The sequence below is a fragment of the Sabethes cyaneus genome, chromosome 1, assembly GCF_943734655.1.
Source record: "Sabethes cyaneus chromosome 1, idSabCyanKW18_F2, whole genome shotgun sequence".
NCBI lineage: Eukaryota > Metazoa > Arthropoda > Insecta > Diptera > Culicidae > Sabethes > Sabethes cyaneus.
This window is the reverse complement of record NC_071353.1, coordinates 36,681,008-36,699,669: the sequence shown is the minus strand read 5'-3', so window position 1 is coordinate 36,699,669 and position 18,662 is coordinate 36,681,008. Positions and strand designations below refer to the sequence as shown.

The following is an 18,662-nucleotide window of genomic DNA, read 5'->3' as shown; positions in this document are numbered from 1 at the left end:
TATCTCAAAAACTATCCTACTTTAAATTTTTTTGACCACATTTTCGGATTCAGCGGTCAATTTTACATGAAAACTCACCTTCAGCTTACTGAGTTCACGCTTTTTGTTTTATTCTGTTAACTAGTGTAATTACACTTACACGATTCATTCGTCGATTCGATTGAAAACAGCTAACCCAATCCAAATACTCAAGCAAATAGTCAAGCTAAACTTCCCGAACATTTCGCAAATGGCTACGGATTTTCTCTAATCTCATCGGTGTATTATTGCACCCAGTAATTATATCATAATTGGTAATTACCGTCACTAATGTGATCTTGACTAAACATCATACAGGCAGTCGGACCGGACAGAAGGAGCTTTCAGGGTCACGCTTGACCTCGACTTTTGCAATCCGGTACGATATTGAACTGCATTGTGTCGGTAGCATTGCTTGGGTACGATAATTTTGTGGTTACCGTTGCATATGTTGATCTATGAACTATTGCGATCAGATATCATTTTTTTTTGCTTACTGAGTAACAAATTTGTTGCGTACGCGGCGTCGCTCAGCGCAATTCAAGAGATTGAAAAAGAATGACCGTTACTTGCTACATAGTAGGGTATGTTGCTGCTTCGTCGTAGCTGCCTATTCCCATCCTATCCAACACAAATTATTAAAAATATTAGCATTTTTATGACACACAATGCAAAACTAGTTATTCCCTACTATTTTAGTTTGTTGTCTATCATACGCGAATCAGGGCTTGTTCGTTCACTTTGACTCAATGTTGATACATTTGACAGTACCGCCTCAGTCGAACAAAATTTGATAAAATTATTTATGGGATATTTGTAGAACCAGTTATTATCTACAATATTGGTGAATAAAGTTTTACTGTACCTTTTGTATTTACGGTGCTACAATGCTAGTACCTTATTAGTAACTAAATGAATGCTCATTTAGTTACTAATGACGTACTAGCATTGTAGCATCGTAACTGCAACAGATACAGCAAAACTTTATTTAGAAAAATTGAAGATGATAACTAGTTCTACAAAAGTTCCATATACAACTCTGTCAAATTTTGCTCGGCTAAGACGGCACTGTCAAATGAATCAAAATTGAGTCAAAGTGAACGAACAAACCCTGTACGCGATCAATCAAAGTGAGCTGAGATCTATTTAAATGCTTTTTATCATTAAAGAATTTCTACCAGCCAAATTTCCTACGGTTTTTCGTGCGACGAAGAAGACAATGTCGACTAATCATTTTAATTTCCGTCATTCATAAATGAAAATAACTCACGCAAGGCATTGTCGTTATTTTACAGCCAGGAAAACTTGCCTGACCTGCAGAAATTTTGCAGAATAACATTTGTCATGCCGTCCTACACAAATACATGCGCGTTAGCTTCGTAAACATTGTTGTGATTTTTAGTTCGGACGATGAAAAACATTGATGGACGAATTTTAAAACGGTACGACGAAATTAAGAAATAAAGTCAGTTGCCTAATTTCAATAATATACTTCAATAATCGCTTTTCAGTGATTTCAAAGTTCACGGATCGGAAGATAAGTGTGTTTTAGTCAAATCGGTACAAGCACTTTTGGAGCATTTATTAAATCCTTCCAACAAATGATGAAAATTAGAACTGCTTTACTAACTACGACGGGAATTAGAAACAAACCCTACTTCAAGCACTGTCAATATTTAACAGAAGCAAGAAAAATAAAAGAGACCCAGATGTTCTCCACCGTTGTGATTCATAGAGACAGCAAGGTAAAAGCACCTGCTGTAATGCAAACCGGTTCAATCCCCTGCGACTTCTGCGATAAGTGTTACAGACAACTGCATTTAGGGACTAGTCCAATTAATCTCATAGACTGGCATTGAGCTCATCACACCTGTTTACACTCAAAAACTGTAACATCACCGAGATAATCCTATATGATTAAATTTTGAAATACGAAACACTTCAAACGGTACTCCGTTCAGCTTTCTCTATATTGCGCACCACTTCATCGTAAAGCAGTTCCTTGACATTATTGGCCAGAATGAAGTCGATATGGCCGAACTGTTTATCCGGCACCGGGTAACTGCTTACAAGGTGTGGAATTTCCTGCTCCAGCTGTAGATAATTTAGATAGTTTAGCACGTTATCATTGTAGCTGTAGTAAGTTCTGATTTGTGCTATCGCTCGTGACAAATTGTACCGGGGAACTGAGTGGCTACCATAGTGCCTAAAGTTTTCCTCTGGGTCACCGTAATCGTACTGTCGGAAAATTCCATTTCGATATATCTGCGCATAATGTTGCGCCTGTTTCACGGAGGACCCCGCCGGGAAGTGTCCCAGAAATATTCGTAGTGCTTTCTGTAAAGGAAAAATTATGCTTATTACCCATGAATTTGCATTTACACTAACTTACTTTATCCAGCTGGCTAGGGTTGGAACCGGCAACATCGCCAACCACAGCACGACAGATCGTTTGCTCCGGTGTTGGACATAACCGTCGGAAGAAGAAATATTGATTCTCAAAATGCGGGATAAATCCGTTTTGCTGTGCAGCAACTAAAGCGTATCCGATTTGATCAGCCACTCCAGATGATATTTTAATGAGAATACTTGGCGACCGATACAAATACACGGCTGGTGAAAGCAACTGAAACTCGATCACTTTTTCCGTAAAACCAGGACGCTCGCTCATCGCTATGAAACTTGTCACTGCACCCTGCGAAAACCCGACGAAATGCACTTTTTTCGCTTTCGTTTGCTCGAGGATGTAATCAACTAATGCTGGAATGTCGTAGTAGCCGATTTCATGGAATGAAAAATCCCAAAACTTGGCCGATTTCACACTAAATCGTTCGTGATTTTTTGAATAACGATTACCGCGAGCATTTCCCATCCAAACATCGTAATTACGATTCGCTAACAAATAGCCCAAACCATGTTTCCTTCCGATCAGTATCCAGTCGCTACAGGAACTAAAAAGTGAGTGCCACATGAAAACTGGACGCTTGTGAGAGCCTTTCCGGGCCGGAATTCTGTACATCATCAGTAAATAACCGTCTTCAGTTCGAACTTGATGTTCCTCTGCTAAGTAGCCATACTTTCGAATCAATTGGGGCTGGTTCCAAAACAAAAAACGGCAATTATCATAAACTTTCTATTTTGTTTAAATATCATCTAATTGGCTCACCACCGTCAGCAGGGCATCTTCTTCGTCCATCAAAAATGGGGCCGATGAGTTCCTGTGCCCATCGAGTTCCACCACAGCAGCTAGGCACGTCAGGACAAGTGCCAGCCGGCACAACCCAGCGCTTGCAGAACCGATCGTTACCATGATCCCTGCTAACTTCCCAGTTTTCAGAAGATTCCAACTGTAAGGTAGAGAAATCAAATTTAAGAAGGTAATTTGCGTACTGTGAGGTTGATTTTCCTTCATTCATTTTACAGGATGCGTAGAAATAACTGTCAGTGTTTTTGGACGTGTTTTTTCTTAAATGGGTTAATCACAGATGTGTCTGCATGTTTTTCGGTTATAGTGTATTCGAATGTCAACACAGCTAGTTTGTTTCGTATTTTTATTCATTTAAGAGTCGTGGTAATTATGGACACAAAAAGAAAACTTGTGATAAATCTGTTTTTGAAAAATTTCGACTAGTTTCAATTTCAAAGAAGTTGAAGCCACTCAAAATGGACGAAAGATTCATATTTCGTATCATAAAGCGATACAAGGAAATCGTTTCTTGGTAAATACTCCACAAACTTGGCTGTAAACGCACTATAAGGACACCGGAAACCAACAAACGGGTAAGATAGCGAGTTCGACGGAAACTAGATCAGCCTGGCTGGACGTAAGACGTAAGACATGGACTGGGAATTTAGCATTCAATCTCGATTTTCAAGACTACTAGTGGATAATTTTTCTCTTGTTTTAAATGATCAAAACATTCCGTGTCATTCGCACTCCATATCACTACGTTTTTAACCTGTATTCACAACGATTGGTTTGGGTGACGGAGCAGAATGTGAATAACACTCATGGAGCTGCTTTTTCATTCATAAGCAACATTTCATCTATCACAAAAGACTCGGTTTTTAATTACCCGATTCACTACAATTCAGTTTATAACAGTCCGGCTGTTGCGGCTTTCAATATTGTTTGGTGATAAATATTTTAAAATTTAAGATTTTTCTGCCTGGACCGCCTCTATGTCTTAACTTGGGACCAAATGAATGTTCCTTTAAAATTGGTCGTTTTGTTCACCAATTGCCCAAAATTGAGTTTGCCTGAACAATAGAACGTAAACAAAACTTCAATAATAGTCACAAATAGTCACAAAAAATAAGTCCAAATTTACCTTTCTATTGTTAGCTTATTTTTTTTTCTAGTGATGACCGTGTCGACTGACACATTCGGAAAGCGTGCTGGACCACAACTAGAGCTCTCAGAACGCTAGATCCTAATCATTGCGTTATTTCTACAACTGCGATAGTTTACTTACATGTAGTTTTACAACAGGTGTTTTACAATCAGAGCCCAGATTTAGAATGATTGTTTCAATCTAAATGCCTAGCTAACTACCTCTAGCTGTTGTCTTAAATGTTTCCACTAACGCTTAATTTATATTTAAACTAAGCAATCAGTGATGTTATAGTTATCGCTTGATCAGACACATCGATGCTTCAATCATTCGCCACGCGACGATGTAAGTGTTTATCAATGCATTAAGGGTCTAACATTGCCGGCAATTAAACTACCCAGCTTGAGTTTCAGCTGGGCTTCCTTTGTAATACACTCAAATCTCGTGTTACGTCCATTACTGGGGGGACGTAAAAAAAGAGGACGTTAATTCAAATTTTGGACGTAAAACGAGAGGACGCTGATTCAAATTTCGGACGTAAAACGAAATCACGTAAAATGAATGGACGTAAAAAGAGATTCTAGTGTATTTATAATGAGCACATTTTATTTAATATAAATAGTTACGACTGACAGCAACTTCAACCTTTGTTGCCTAATGAAAATAATAAGTAGTAGTTCAACTGGTAGTTGGTTAAGAGACTGCTTCATACGATATAACTAAATATTGTAATCTCTACCAAAATTTGTCATTTTATTGTTCAGCGGTTATCTCACATGCAAGACACGTAAAGATCACTTGAAATTGTTCTGTAGGATTGAATCATTTAGCCTTTCGGTTGTCAAAATTATTCTGAAAATCATTTTCAGGGTGCTGAAATTACCAGGGCTGCAAAAGGGCAGGATAATGTAAAAGGAGTCGATGCTAAAGTTAAGTTTATAATATCTCGAATAAGTTTTCAAGAGGACGTAAGTGACAATGGGAGATTCTTTTCGTGTCTCCCCTCTTCCGTTTATCACGGCGATGCACCTTCAAACATCAGCTTTGCTTGTATCGGTTGCTGGCGTTACTAGTTAGCTAAGTAGGGTATGTTGCTGCTTCGTTGTAATTGCCTATTCCCGTCCTATCCAACACAAATTATTAAAAATATCAGCGATTTTTATGACACACAATGCAAAACTAGTTAGAGTAGATGATCCATTAGTTGCGCCACTAAGCACACTATAACTTCATTTTGCTTGTTTATTGTGGTATATGCTTCAATTAATGCTTGTGGGATATAAATTTATCAAATACAAGGTATTTGTCACAAGGCAAGACAATTGCTTTCGTTGTACGAGAAGCTTTATAAAGAAATATGAATTTTCCGATTCAATTATATTGTACCAACAGTTGCGCTAATGTTTCCTTAATTAAGTTTGATGTACCTTTAATTGTGTTATTCCATATACATTGCTAGGTTGCTAAGTGAAAAAACATCGTAGCAATACTATAGATGAGCGCCTATAGTTGTGCGCTCCAACTGCGCGTTAGATTTTGGAAAATTGGCATTTTAGCAAATAATGCTTTTATTTTAAATGGTTTAGTCTAACTAGTAATACTTCTAAACACCTGTTTTATATAATGAATGTAATTGTTTTATCTAAAATGCTACGGTGACGAAAATATGCATTAATAATGAATAGTAGCGCAACTATTGGTACTACCACAACTATTGGATCAACTACCCTATTCCGTAATATTTTAGTTTGTTCGATGTCTATCATACGCGATCAATCAAAGGGAGCTGAGATTTATTTAAATGCCATTTTTCATTGAAAAATTCCTAGCTGCCAAATTTCCTACGTGTTTTCGTGCGACGAAGAAGAAAAGGTCGACTAATCGTTTCAATTTCCGTCATTCATAAAATGAAAATAACTCACGCAACGCATTGTCGTTATTCTGCAGCCGGGAAAACTTGCCTGACCTGCAGAAATTTTGCAAAATAACATTTGTCATGCCGTCCTACACAAATACACGCGCGCTCGCTTCGTAAACATTTATTGTGATTTTTAGAATCGGACGATGAAAAATTTTGATGGACGGATTTTAAAACGGTACGACGAATTTAAGAAATAAAGTCAGTTGCGTAATTTGAATAAAATGCTTTAATTATCGCTTTTTAGTGAATTCAAAGGGCACGGATCGGAAGGTAAGGGTGTTTGAGTCAAATCAGCAGCAGAACTTTTGGAGAATTCATTAAATCCACCTAAGAAATGATGAAAAAGTGGCTTTCCTTACTACGACGGGAATTAGAAATAAACCCTACTAAGAATTTTTTTTAACCCTCAATTGATCAACCATATAGTCCTGCACCCATGTCGAGATTTTCGAGTTCCAGTTTCAAACTGTTCCTTTTGAAACATCATCAGAAGACTTCATTTACATCCCAGCAAACACCAACTCGTATATCAATGTATGAAAATTATCGTTATTGACTTTTAATAAATTCAGATCGTAAATATAGCCTAATGAAATGCACACAAATTCATATTTTGTCGTATTTGACGATAACAAGTGATTGACCTACGACTTCCAGTACAAAATTGTATTGTATTATAAAACTAATCGCTTTAAGTCGGATCTTATCGCATACAAAGACTTATAAAGTTGAATTGTCAACGTATATTTTGTAGTATTAGTATTAGGCCTCCAAATTAGTACGCATATGCTAGTTTCGTGCATCAGATACGATTTTCAGGGTATATATAAGTACATATAACTCATTTGTTACTCTGATATGCATATGAAAATGTTTACTGGGATAACTTTATATAAATTGAAACGTTTAAATAACAATGTTTATTTTTATAACCGGGTGCTCCTGCTGCTCGAATTCTGTTGGATTTTCGGTCAGTAAATCTGGGGTTAAATGCATTTATGTCGCAGTAATAGTTGGAAGATAGGGACACCAAAAAGAGTCTCTCAATGTTACTTACGTTCTTTTGAAAAAGTATCCAAAAGTATGCCGTCTGGACGTACACCTTTGATTTTCTATACATAATTACTTACTGGTCCGATACCCTTTAGAATTTCATCTGCATAACAATGTTCCGCCAACAAACTCGGTCCATAGCTGCCCGCCTCCAATTTTTCGAATGTCCTTCACTGTCCAAGTCTTGCTCTACTACACGCTGCGCACCTCTGCCACTGGTACCAACCGGATTCGAGGTAACAACCATTTTGGCGGGGTTGTTGTCCGGCATTCTCACAACATGTCCGGTCCATTGTAGCCTTCCAGCTTTAGCAACTTTCTGGATATTGGGTCAACCAAAGAGCTGCATCTGCTCATGGTTCATCTTTCTCCTTCATACACCGTTCTCACATACTTCGCCATCGATGGTCCTAAGTACACGACGTTCGAAAATGGCCAGTGCCTTGAAGTCCCCGTTGTGCATTGTCCTCGTTTCGTGTCCGTAGAGAACTACCGGTTTTATTAGCGTTTTGTACATGTTACTTTGGTACGGCGGTGAAACTTCCCAAGTAACCAATAAGCATTACCAATGCTATTTAGATGCAAGCCAATAAGCATTTAAGTCGCCTTAATTGCTACTTAAATGCTAATTTGGTAAAATATACGGCTACTTTACTGCTAACCCTCTTAAAATGCTGTCAATACTTGTTACCAGCTGATTACTGACAAGAAGATTTTAAATAGAATTTTGCACTCCAATCAGTTACGCATCCAAAAAGCTAATATGCTGTAAAAAATACCAGATATGCTAATAAGCGATTGACTTACTGCTTATGGTAATGCTTATTGGTTACCTGGGTTACCAGACCTTAGAATACGACTGCGTATTCCTCTACTGCTGTTGTTATCCGATGTCATTAACGACCCGAGGTAATTGTCCACCACCTCGAACTCGTCCTCGTCGACTATCACACTGTTGCCTCCGCGAACTCGATCGAGCTCGATTCCTCCTGCTAACAAATGTTTGGTTTTAGACGTATTCACCACTAACCCAATTTTCACTGCTTCACGTTTCAGTTTAGTATACTGCTCAGCATCCGCCTGGAGCGTCCGTCCGACAATGTGCCCGTCGTGTGCAGCGAAACAGATAAATTGGCTAGACTTATTGAAGATTTGTGACACCTTCTAGCATGATGTTGAACAGGAGACAGGAAATACCTTCGTCTTGTCGAAGTCCGCTGCGTGTTTCAAATGGAGTTGATAACCCGCCCGATATCCTCTCACAGCACTATATACTATCCATTGTGGGCTTAATCAGTATTGTCAGCTTATTGGGAAAGCCGTTTTCGTCCATAATTTTCAATAGCTCCTTACGGTCGATAGTATCGTAAGCGGCCTTGAAATCTATGAACAGGTGGTGCGTAGGGACTTGGTATTCACGACACTTTTAGAGGATACGTCGCAGCACAAAGATTTCATCCATTGTCGATCGCCCGTCCATAAAACCGGCTTGATAACTTCCCACGAATCTACTTACTAACGGCGATAGACGGCTAAAGATGATCTGAGAAAGCACTCCCAAGTAACATTTTTGTTGTATAATAGCTTATCAAGCACTTGTTCCACGGGAATAAGCTGTACAATAGTTTAATAAGTTATTATACAACAAAAATGTTACTTGGGCTGTGTAGGCGGCAATGACAATGGTGATCACTTGATAGTTTTTACAATGTAACTTGTCGCCCTTCTTGTGTATTGGGCATATTACTCCCTCCTTTCACTTCTCCAGAGCTGTTATGTGTCCCAGCTGGTGCAGGCATGTAACCAGCCTCTCCGGGCCATCTTGATTAGCTCCGTTGTGATGCTACCTTTGCCAGCTGCCTTGTTGTTCTTGAGCTGTTTGATGTCTTCGATCACTTCGCGTATTGTGGGGGTCGGCACATCACCATCATCCGCCGTACTGATGTAGTCATTCTTCCTGCTGATGCTGTCTTGGTATTCCGTCTCCACGCCATTGAGATGCTCATTGTTGTGCTTTCGATCACCTCATATTCATCCGTTTCATGACATGTTTCGGCTCGCGGTACAAAGCCTTTGTGAGATACGTTCAATTTCTTCTAGAATTTACGCGATTCCTGAGAACGATACAGCTGTTCCATGTCTTCGCACTCCATATCTTCCAGACGGCGCTTCCTATCCTGAAAAAACTGGGTGTGCTATCTTCGCTTCTGTCTAAATGGTTCCTCGTTTTTACGGGTCCCCTGATGCAGCATCGACGCCTGTGCTGTATTCTTGTCGCCTAACATCCTCTGGTATTACTCTTCGAACCAGTCATTACGTCAACTTCTCTCTGCGAAACCAATGCCAATGGCACCATCTGCTATGCTATTGATGGCCACTTTAATGCAGCAGTCCTCGAGATGGGCTTCGTTTAGCTCTCCCTCACTCGGCAGCGCAGCCTCGAGACATTGCGCGTACTAGGTAGCGACTTCAAGCAACTTGAGTCGTTCCAGATTGTACCGTGACGGGCGACCAACGGTACCGAATGTTGGTAACAACGGAAAGTCTTTGGCGCACTTTAACCATCAGAAGGTAGTGGTCAGAATCGATGTTTCCGCCACGATAGGATCTAACGTCGACGATATTCGAGAAGTGACTTCCATCCCGTCAAAACGTGGTCGATTTGCGAGTCCGCCTGTTGTGGTGATCTACAGGTGTACCAATATGGGAGGCTGTGCCGGAAGTAGGTAGTTCATATGGCCATATTTTTGGAGGCGGCGAAGTCAATGACTCGATGACCTGTTTCATTCGTAAGCTGGTGTACGCTGAACTTTCCAATAACCGGTCTCCTCCTATCCAACCTGAGCGTTGAGGTCTCCGATGACGATTTTGACGTCATGTCTTGGGCAGTTGTCGTATTCATGCTCAAGCTGCGTGTAAAAAGCATCCTTATCGTCCTCGTTGCTTCCTAGGTATAGGCTATGCACGCTAATAATGCTAATGGTAAAGAAACGAAGTCTAATTTTCAACTTGAACATACGACTTTCGATTGGTCACCATACAATCGCGTGCTTTTGCATATCACCCATCACGATAAAAGTTGTATCTAGCTCGTGTGTATTACCGCAGCTCTGGTAAATGGTGTATCGATATCTATACGAATGTATCGTAGACCCCTTGCAGCATATCTCATACAGCGCTACAATGTCGAACTTGCGGGCTCTCAATAAGTCGGAAAGAAGAATTGAGCGACTTACAGTTCTCTGTTGCAAGCTTCCAATCGTTGTTAGTGCTTTTTCATTGCCTTGGTCTATGACGATTATTCCGGTCCGTATTTTTTATGCTTATTGCATTATATGCTTCCTGTACTGGTATTCTTTACGGATGGCTTATATGGCCAGAACCAACCCCGTGTGTCGCCGGAGGACCAGTTTACGCCGCAATGGGGCGTGAGGATCCCGACCCACTAAAACCCTACTCGAGTCTCCAGCCTCAATCCCCCCTGGCACTACCTTATCGGTATTACTTCAGGGAGGGGCTATTATTGTGCTTAATGCAACCTGTTAGATAACTACTGGACGATGGTAGTTAGGCTGTTTACTTGCCGTTGATCGGCTCTCCTGCGGTTTTGTAGCTCAAGTACAACCTGGGTAGCAGCCGCATTGACCGCTACCCCGACGTCCGAGCTAGAACACATCCTTTGGACTAAGTTATACGGAGTAGTGTTCTGTCCACTTACTTCCATCATGTTGCTTCTCGCGCCCACGAAACGAGAGCATATGAAGAAAGCATGTTCTGCAGTTTCCTCTAGATCCACGCAATCGGGACACGCGGAGGACTCCGCATACCCGAACTTGTGCAGATACTGTCTAAAACTACCATGCCCTGACAGAATCTATGTCAGCTTTCAGGTGAAAGTTGACTTCGCCGTGGCACCTGTCGACCCACCCGGATACTTCCGGGATCGGCCTTTTGTAGTATCAGACCATGCCCACTGTCGTGTGGTCATCGAGGTCGATCTTGTGGTACTCCGTATGCCTTTAGTTCCACGTTGGTTGAAGCATTCTACGGCTCCCGAACTTCAGCTTGTCGTCGACCATGACTCCCAGGAGTTTTAAGGACCGCGTTGACGAAATAGTGCAGTCTCCGACGCTGGTCTTTGCGGACATGCGGTTGTTCACCATGATAACCTCCGTGTTATGATGCATCAGCTCCAGTTTCCTGAAGCGCATCCAATCTTCAACAATGCTTATAGAGTAAGCGACCCTCGACTCAACCTTTCTGATAGATTCACCGTAGATTTCCAAGGTGATGTCGATCGCAAAGCCGTCAATCACAAGCACAACCCCTACCGGGAACTTTAGCTTCAATACCTCATTATACATAATGTTTCACAACACCGGACCCAGTATGGAACCTTGCGAAACCCCTGCGGTGTTTGGAACGCACTTCTGACCCTCCATCCTGTTGTAGCATAGTACATGATTCTGGAAATAATTTTCCAGAATCCTTTACAGCGACACCCGCACTTGGACGTTCCGAAGCGAGTTGGTTATGGAGTCCCAACTAGCGCTATCAAACGCATTTCTCACGTCGAGCGTGACAACTGCGCAATAGCGGATACCCGTCCTCTTGCGCTGGATTGCCACCTCGGCTGTCTTAGTAACAGACAAGATGGCATCCACCGTAGATTTGCCTTTTCAGACGCCGATTTTTTTCCTTGACAGACCGTTCGTACCCTCAGTGTACTGTACGAGTCTGTTAAGAAGAATACCCAACTTTTGGAATGGGAGGTCGACGCTCCAGAACTTCTACGTATGATAGGAGTGAATGTTATGCCTCGACTGCTTGGATCCCGAGGATTTCTACGGCCTGCTTTTCACCGTACAAGCTAAGGGCCAAACAGAATGCTGCGTCAACGCGTCCGTCAGCGTTATTCTGACAGTTTTCTCATGGGTTTACTGTCAAATTGATGCTGACGGACGGATTCACGGACCACATGAGCCAATTCATGCGATGTGTTGTTTATTTAATGAGGTGTATGAACATTTTGACTTTACGATATCGATTTCAAAAGATAATGGGTTTTATGCCGATTTGTGAATGGGATAAAATCTCAACAAAAATCGTCTCTTCCCATCCACAGTTTTAATCTTCATTTAGACTTTAGATCCGATGAAGTAAGATAATTAATAAATAACCCTCTCCAGCACTTTGCCGGCAGTATCGAGCAGACAGATCGGCCTATATGACGAGGGGACACCCGGAGGTTTTCCCGGTTTCAGCAATAGGACCAGGTTATGTCGCTTCCATCTGTCAGGGCCATCTTCCAGGCATCTACTTATTACTGCCCCGAATAATTCGGGAACCTCTAAAATAGCCGCTTAAATGGGCAAATTCAAGATTCCGTCTGGTCCCGGTGCCCTGCTCACCTTTAGGGATTTAGCGATCTCTGTAAGTTCCTGGTTCATAACCGTCGCTTCCTCCCCTCTAAACCACCTACTTTGGATGTTCGGCAGGGAGTCCGACCATCTTACGCTATAGTCTGATATACTGGAACGTCGCTCGTGGGACGACTCAGCGGTCTGAGGCCAGGGCCTTGGCTCATGGCGCGGAAAGAAGCCCTCGATGACCCGCTCCAGCAACTCTGGCGATCGCGCTGCGGGCGCCATCACGCCCTTGATCTTTGTAATTACTACTTTGTAGGTATCACCCCATGGGTCCGCATTGGCACTAGCACATAACTTTTCAAAGCAGGCTCGTTTACTAGCTTTTATCCCACCTTTAAGCGATGTGCGTGCAACAAATGTGCAACAAACGTGCAACAAATGCTACTCGACATTCAGCCCTGCCTTCGTCCGAACGAGCTCTCTGCATAATTCTTCTCGCACGAAAGCACGCTCCGAGGAGTTCCGCAATTTCATCTGTCCACCAGTAACCTCCCGTACCTAGGTCGACCTTCCGTACCGAGGACGACCTTTCCTAGGCATGGTAGCGTCACACGCTCATGACCGTACCATAACCAAATGATCAGCGTTCGGAACGGGTATAACACGACCCACAGCACTCTCTTCGGATCGCTTCCACAAAAACTTCGGCATCGAAGTATGATGTCTTCCATCCACGGGTGGTTGAAGTCTCGACTCTACTTGTCGCCTGTACGAAATTTCAAAGGGATTCGTCGGAGTGTGAATAGCTGATCAGTGGTAGTGTGGGTGCCCATACAATTTCTCTGATACTGTTCTTTTAATTCAATTGGGGATTAGTGACGTACCAAGATTTGGGAGATTTATAGAAGGTGATAACCAGCGCAATAATACGGAAATTGCAGTACCCAAGCCTATCACCCTTCTTGTAAGTGTACTTCCATCCATTCCTCCAGTATGGGAAATGTTGGGAACAACTGGATTAGTGGAGTGCCCCCATCGCATTCGCACGCCGCTGGGCTCTAAGAGACGGCAGCGTAGCTGTCATCTAGTGATGTCATCAAAGCGTTATATAAATATATGAGAGGAAGAGATTCTGTACTTTAGAAGTTGAATAGATTTTACCATGTTAACACGCGGTATTACTCATTCGACAGATTGTCCGAAATTTCTATAAGTTTTATCTTGTGTCCTGCGTATGCTACTGTGTATGGTAATCGGCCATCCGCGCCGGGTCGTGGGATGCATCAGTGGCGACGAGTATTCGTGTTTTATTTTACGTGTTTTGTGCAAAAATAACCAGCTAAAACGTCGCCCACGCGGGAGCGCATAATGGATCAGTCGTTTGAAGATCTTCCGGGTCAGAATCCGGCGAGCAATGGACAAAATCAGCATTTGGCAAGTGGTCAGCCAATGCCCCAGCAGTTCATCCGTCCGCCGCTTGTTCAACAAGCACCGATGCAGCAAAATCAGTACGCTCAGTGCTTCCAGCAGCAACAAGATAATGTCAGTGATCTCTTTCGGCAGCAGCAGGAGGCAATCGACCGGCAGCGGGAAGCGATGCAGCAACAACAGCAGGCATTTTTGCGACAGCAGGAGGAGATGATGCGAACAATTATGTCATCGATCCAGGTTCAGGTACCGCCTAATCCGGAAGTAATGCTAATAATATAAAAGAGTTCAAATACGATCCGGAAAGCAACGTTACATTCGCGGCGTGGTACAAACGCTACGATGACTTGTTCGAAAAACATGCAAATCACCTTGATGAAGCAGCTAAAGTCCGCCTGCTAATGCGGAAGATGGGCATGTCGGAGTACGAACGATACGTAAGTTTCATACTGCCGAAGTTGCCAAAAGATTATTCGTTTGCAGAGACAGTGGCGAAGCTGAGCGCTTTGTTTGGTGCTTCTGAGTCCATCATCAGCAGAAGATATCGCTGCCTACAGATAGGCAAACAGTCCGGTGAGGATTATGTTACGTATGCCTGTCGCATTAACAAGTCGTGCGTCGAGTTCGACTTCGAGTTAACCCATTATGACCCAGCGTATGATATATCATACCTCGTCTTCAAAACCTGTTTACTGCTGAATTTCAATAGTTAGCATTGTTAATATATCGCTACAAGAGAGATAAGACATCAATCTGATGTGTGTGTGATATAATTTGTCAGTTTTTGTCATTTCATCTGTATTTTCAACAGTGCAAAGTTGTGACAAATGGCGGAAAAAAAGTTGAAAAATCAGAGGGGTTGTGTACAAGACACGACCGCATATATAGGCGACGCAGGACTACGTAAGTCTCTTTTTAGAGATAGTGGCATGTATTCATGTATACATGCTATATGCAACATATATACATGCTACATGCGTTGTATGTTACATTTAACAAAGTAATAACATTGCATACGTTCAATTCTCAAAAGATTGTGCACTTGAAAACAATTTAACAAAATCAAGAACATAAACTATTGCTTTCCTGCTACCTTACTGAAATTAAAGTTTGTTTTTATTATCCATGGTTTCGCACGTTGAAGGGATTTTACCCATTCAATCCTATTTTATCAACAGCACAACTTTCCACTACACTTCTAATGAAACGGCAAGCATGCGTATTCATACAGAGTCGTATTATAACCGAACACTACAACTGTAGCACATTTTTCCAACACAGATATCAAGTTCGCCGAGGTTTAATCGTCTCGCAGTAAAGAATTTGCGATCTGTTGGGACAACGAACTTGTGTCATTTTTTCTGGCATATTTCTCTATCACAGACATCAAATTGGACTAGGTTTAATCGCGTTCGTAAGAAATCTGTTGGCACGAGAGGACTTTGTTACTCTCTCTGGCGTACTTCCCAAGCAAGGACATCAAAATGGACTAGGTTGAACCGCGGGGCTGACTGAGAAATCTTGTTGAAATGAGGGAACTGTCGCTTGTTTTGGCTTACTTCCCAAGCACAGATATCAAATTGGTATAGGTTTAGATAATCGTAAAGAATCTTCCAACCAATCGCGAAGCGAGAATTCTGGTAAAACATAGGTTCATCATATTCAATTTTTCAATAGTTCAACAATAAGAATCCATACTTTTCTTCATTTGGGTCAATTCTTAGAAAATTTTCCGAACGATTGATGTAAGAATATTGAAAATCGATCGGAAAACCGCTGAGTTATTAGCGCTCAAAACCTTTCATTTTTCGTGACGCTCGCATTTTTCGATTTTTTGGAATGACACCCTATCTCAAAACTTGCCGTAAGACGTAGTCCTACGTCAAAAATGGCGAAAAAATTTTTGTCTCCAAAACACATGAAAAAGTCTACACTTAGTGACGAAACATTACCTGACATGTAAATTAGTGTTTATATGTAAAGTCTATCACAAAATTCGATAAGAAATCTGTAAAAAACTTTGTAATTTGTTTGTTTGAAACTGAGCCTATAAAATATTTAACCTGCGATATTTTGGCCTTGAAAGCATTCCAAATGACGATTTTGGGTTTCCCGACATATTCGAGCCATAATATAATAGATTACAGAGTTTCACTTCATTTGGTCCAAATTTAGGTATACCCGGGTCATAATGGGTTAAGAAAGTTAACGGAGGAGCAGTTCAAATGTTTAATTTTTGTCTGCGGCTTAAAATCTGAACGTGATGCAGAGGTCAGGACCCGACTGCTAACACGCATTGAGGAACGATAGGACGTCACACTGGAACAGTTATCTGAGGAGTATCATCAGCAGGTATCAGCATTTGTGGCTCGATCAGCACGTTCTTCACGTTCTGAGGAGTAACAACGTTTACTGAATTTGCGGCATGATACCGCGATGATCGAGAATCCGGTAACAGTGAGTGCAGTGTCATCAAAGAAAAATTGTAGAAATTTTCCGCCAAAGTTTAAAAGAGATCAGACAAACGATCAACGAAAAAGTGTACCAGAGACTGCTTGCTGGCTTTGCGGTGCGATGCACTACGCAAGAGAGTGTACTTTCAGAAACAATAAGTGTAGTGATTGTGGTAAATTAGGCCACAGACTCGATGTGGTAGATATGATCGACACAAAGCTAGTAAGCACGTTACAGCGAAAACAGTGACAGTTAACGCATGCAGTGTACGTGAACGCAGAAAATTCGTGCCAACTGTGATCAATGAATCACCACCGGTGCGAATGCAGCTGGATACGGGCTCGGACATCACAATAATTCGTCGATTCGTGGCGAAAAGTTGGCAAATCCTCCTTGCGCGCGTCGACAGTTGTAGCAAAAACAGCTACAGGTAGACCATTGAATATCGATGGTGAATTCTCGTGTGAATTAGCAATCGGTGGCCAAGTAAAATCCTATTTGGTTCGAGTTACACAAGAGCAGCTTCATCTGCCAGGATCAGACATTATGGATCTTTTTGAATTATGGTCGATTCCGTTAGAGAGTGTTTGTAATCAGCTGACAAGCTCTCCCATACATGTGGATGCACTGAAGGCTGAGTTTCCGGAAGTGTTTCGCAGTGAGTTAGGAGTATGTGTGAAAACGGAAGTCCAATTGGTGCTTAAAGATGGAAAATCACCAGTATTTCGAACACAACGTCCAGTTGCGTACGCCATGTATCGGTCAGTTGACAATGAGCTAGATCGTCTAGAACGGGAGCAAATCATCACACCTGTTGATTATTCCGTAGTGGGCCGCTCCAATAGTTGTCCGTAAAGCAAACGGTTCAATACGGATTTGCGGAGATTATTCCACGGGTCTGAATGAAGCGCTGCAATCCAATCAGCACCCTCTTCCCTTGCCGCAGGATATATTAGGCTGTGCGGACCCACTCTATGACTGCCAAACCGAGAGTTAGAGCTTTGACAGCTCCCTTCAGAAATGCTGCGCGTATAGAATTTACAGTTCTACATTTTCCATTTTATCGCGATGCAGGAACATAAATTTTAAAAATAATAACCTGCGATAAGACGTAATCCTACATCCAAAATTAACGTTGTAGAGATATAGCTTATTTACCTGCACCAGATAGAATAAAATCTTTTTTTTAATCAAGCTTTAATCGATAGTTAATCAGCGATGAAAGTGTTACAGATTACAAGATTACATAATCAGTTACGCCTCAATCACCCAACTTACAATAGAAGTTTTACTAATCAATAACACAATAAAGTTTAGATATACTTTGGCATATTTCTTTTTTCTTTATAAATTATTCAGTTATAAACCAGATAAGTTTAATCTATTCGGTAGAGTTCATCAGCCGTCGTTTGCCGTATCGTGTCACGCTATTGCAAATACGCAAAAAAAAACTTTTACAATATTCGAGATTACTGATTTGCCTTCACGTTCAGCGCGCGTGGCAGTTGTAAAAATGTCCTGTTAGAATCAGACCAAGTTGAACCAAATTGATGGCCGCTGCCGATGCACATTGGGGTTAAATCCAGCAAAATCTTATGAAATGCTGTTGGAACTGGGTAACTTCTGTAAATTAAAAATATTTAAAACATGTTTTTTCCCCTAATTACTGACTTATATTAGAAAAACATTGTTTGTTTACTTGTGTTACAAAACATACACACTTAAACTTTCCTATACAATCGCAGAGAACAGACATCCATTCAGGAACAATTTTTTCGGAAAGTTGTTCGGAGGATAAAAATGAAAATTCATTTATTCATTTACAAGTCTCAAAAAATTGTAAATCTTTCTTTCAAAGCCGTATTCGTAACGGTTACCATTGGATAGAAAGCAGTGACAGTACCTAATGAACAGTTTTCACAAGTTCGATAGAAGTGGTAGGTACCTGGTACAAGAATCCTAAATTGTTTTCTAATGCTAAATAAAGTAAATGCTTGCAAGTAGCAAACGGTTTGATGTCCGTTCGTTGTGATCCTGGTGTTGCAAAAAAAAACTTTGATTTCAATAGAAACGTTAATTTATTGC

The 18,662-nt window shown here is 41.3% G+C and overlaps 1 protein-coding gene across 1 annotated transcript; it reads right to left on the bottom strand.

Moving 5' to 3' along the window:
* Window positions 1-1,959: 1,959 nt before the first annotated feature.
* On the bottom strand, window positions 1,960-12,977 carry LOC128745576 (lipase 1-like). Its single transcript, XM_053842653.1, has 5 exons — window positions 12,809-12,977; window positions 8,174-8,315; window positions 3,185-3,365; window positions 2,411-3,112; window positions 1,960-2,355 (listed from the first exon to the last, which is right to left on the bottom strand). The coding sequence occupies exons 1-5, from the start codon at window positions 12,975-12,977 to the stop codon at window positions 1,960-1,962; spliced, it is 1,590 nt and encodes a 529-aa protein (XP_053698628.1).
* Between the last annotated feature and the right edge of the window lie 5,685 nt (window positions 12,978-18,662).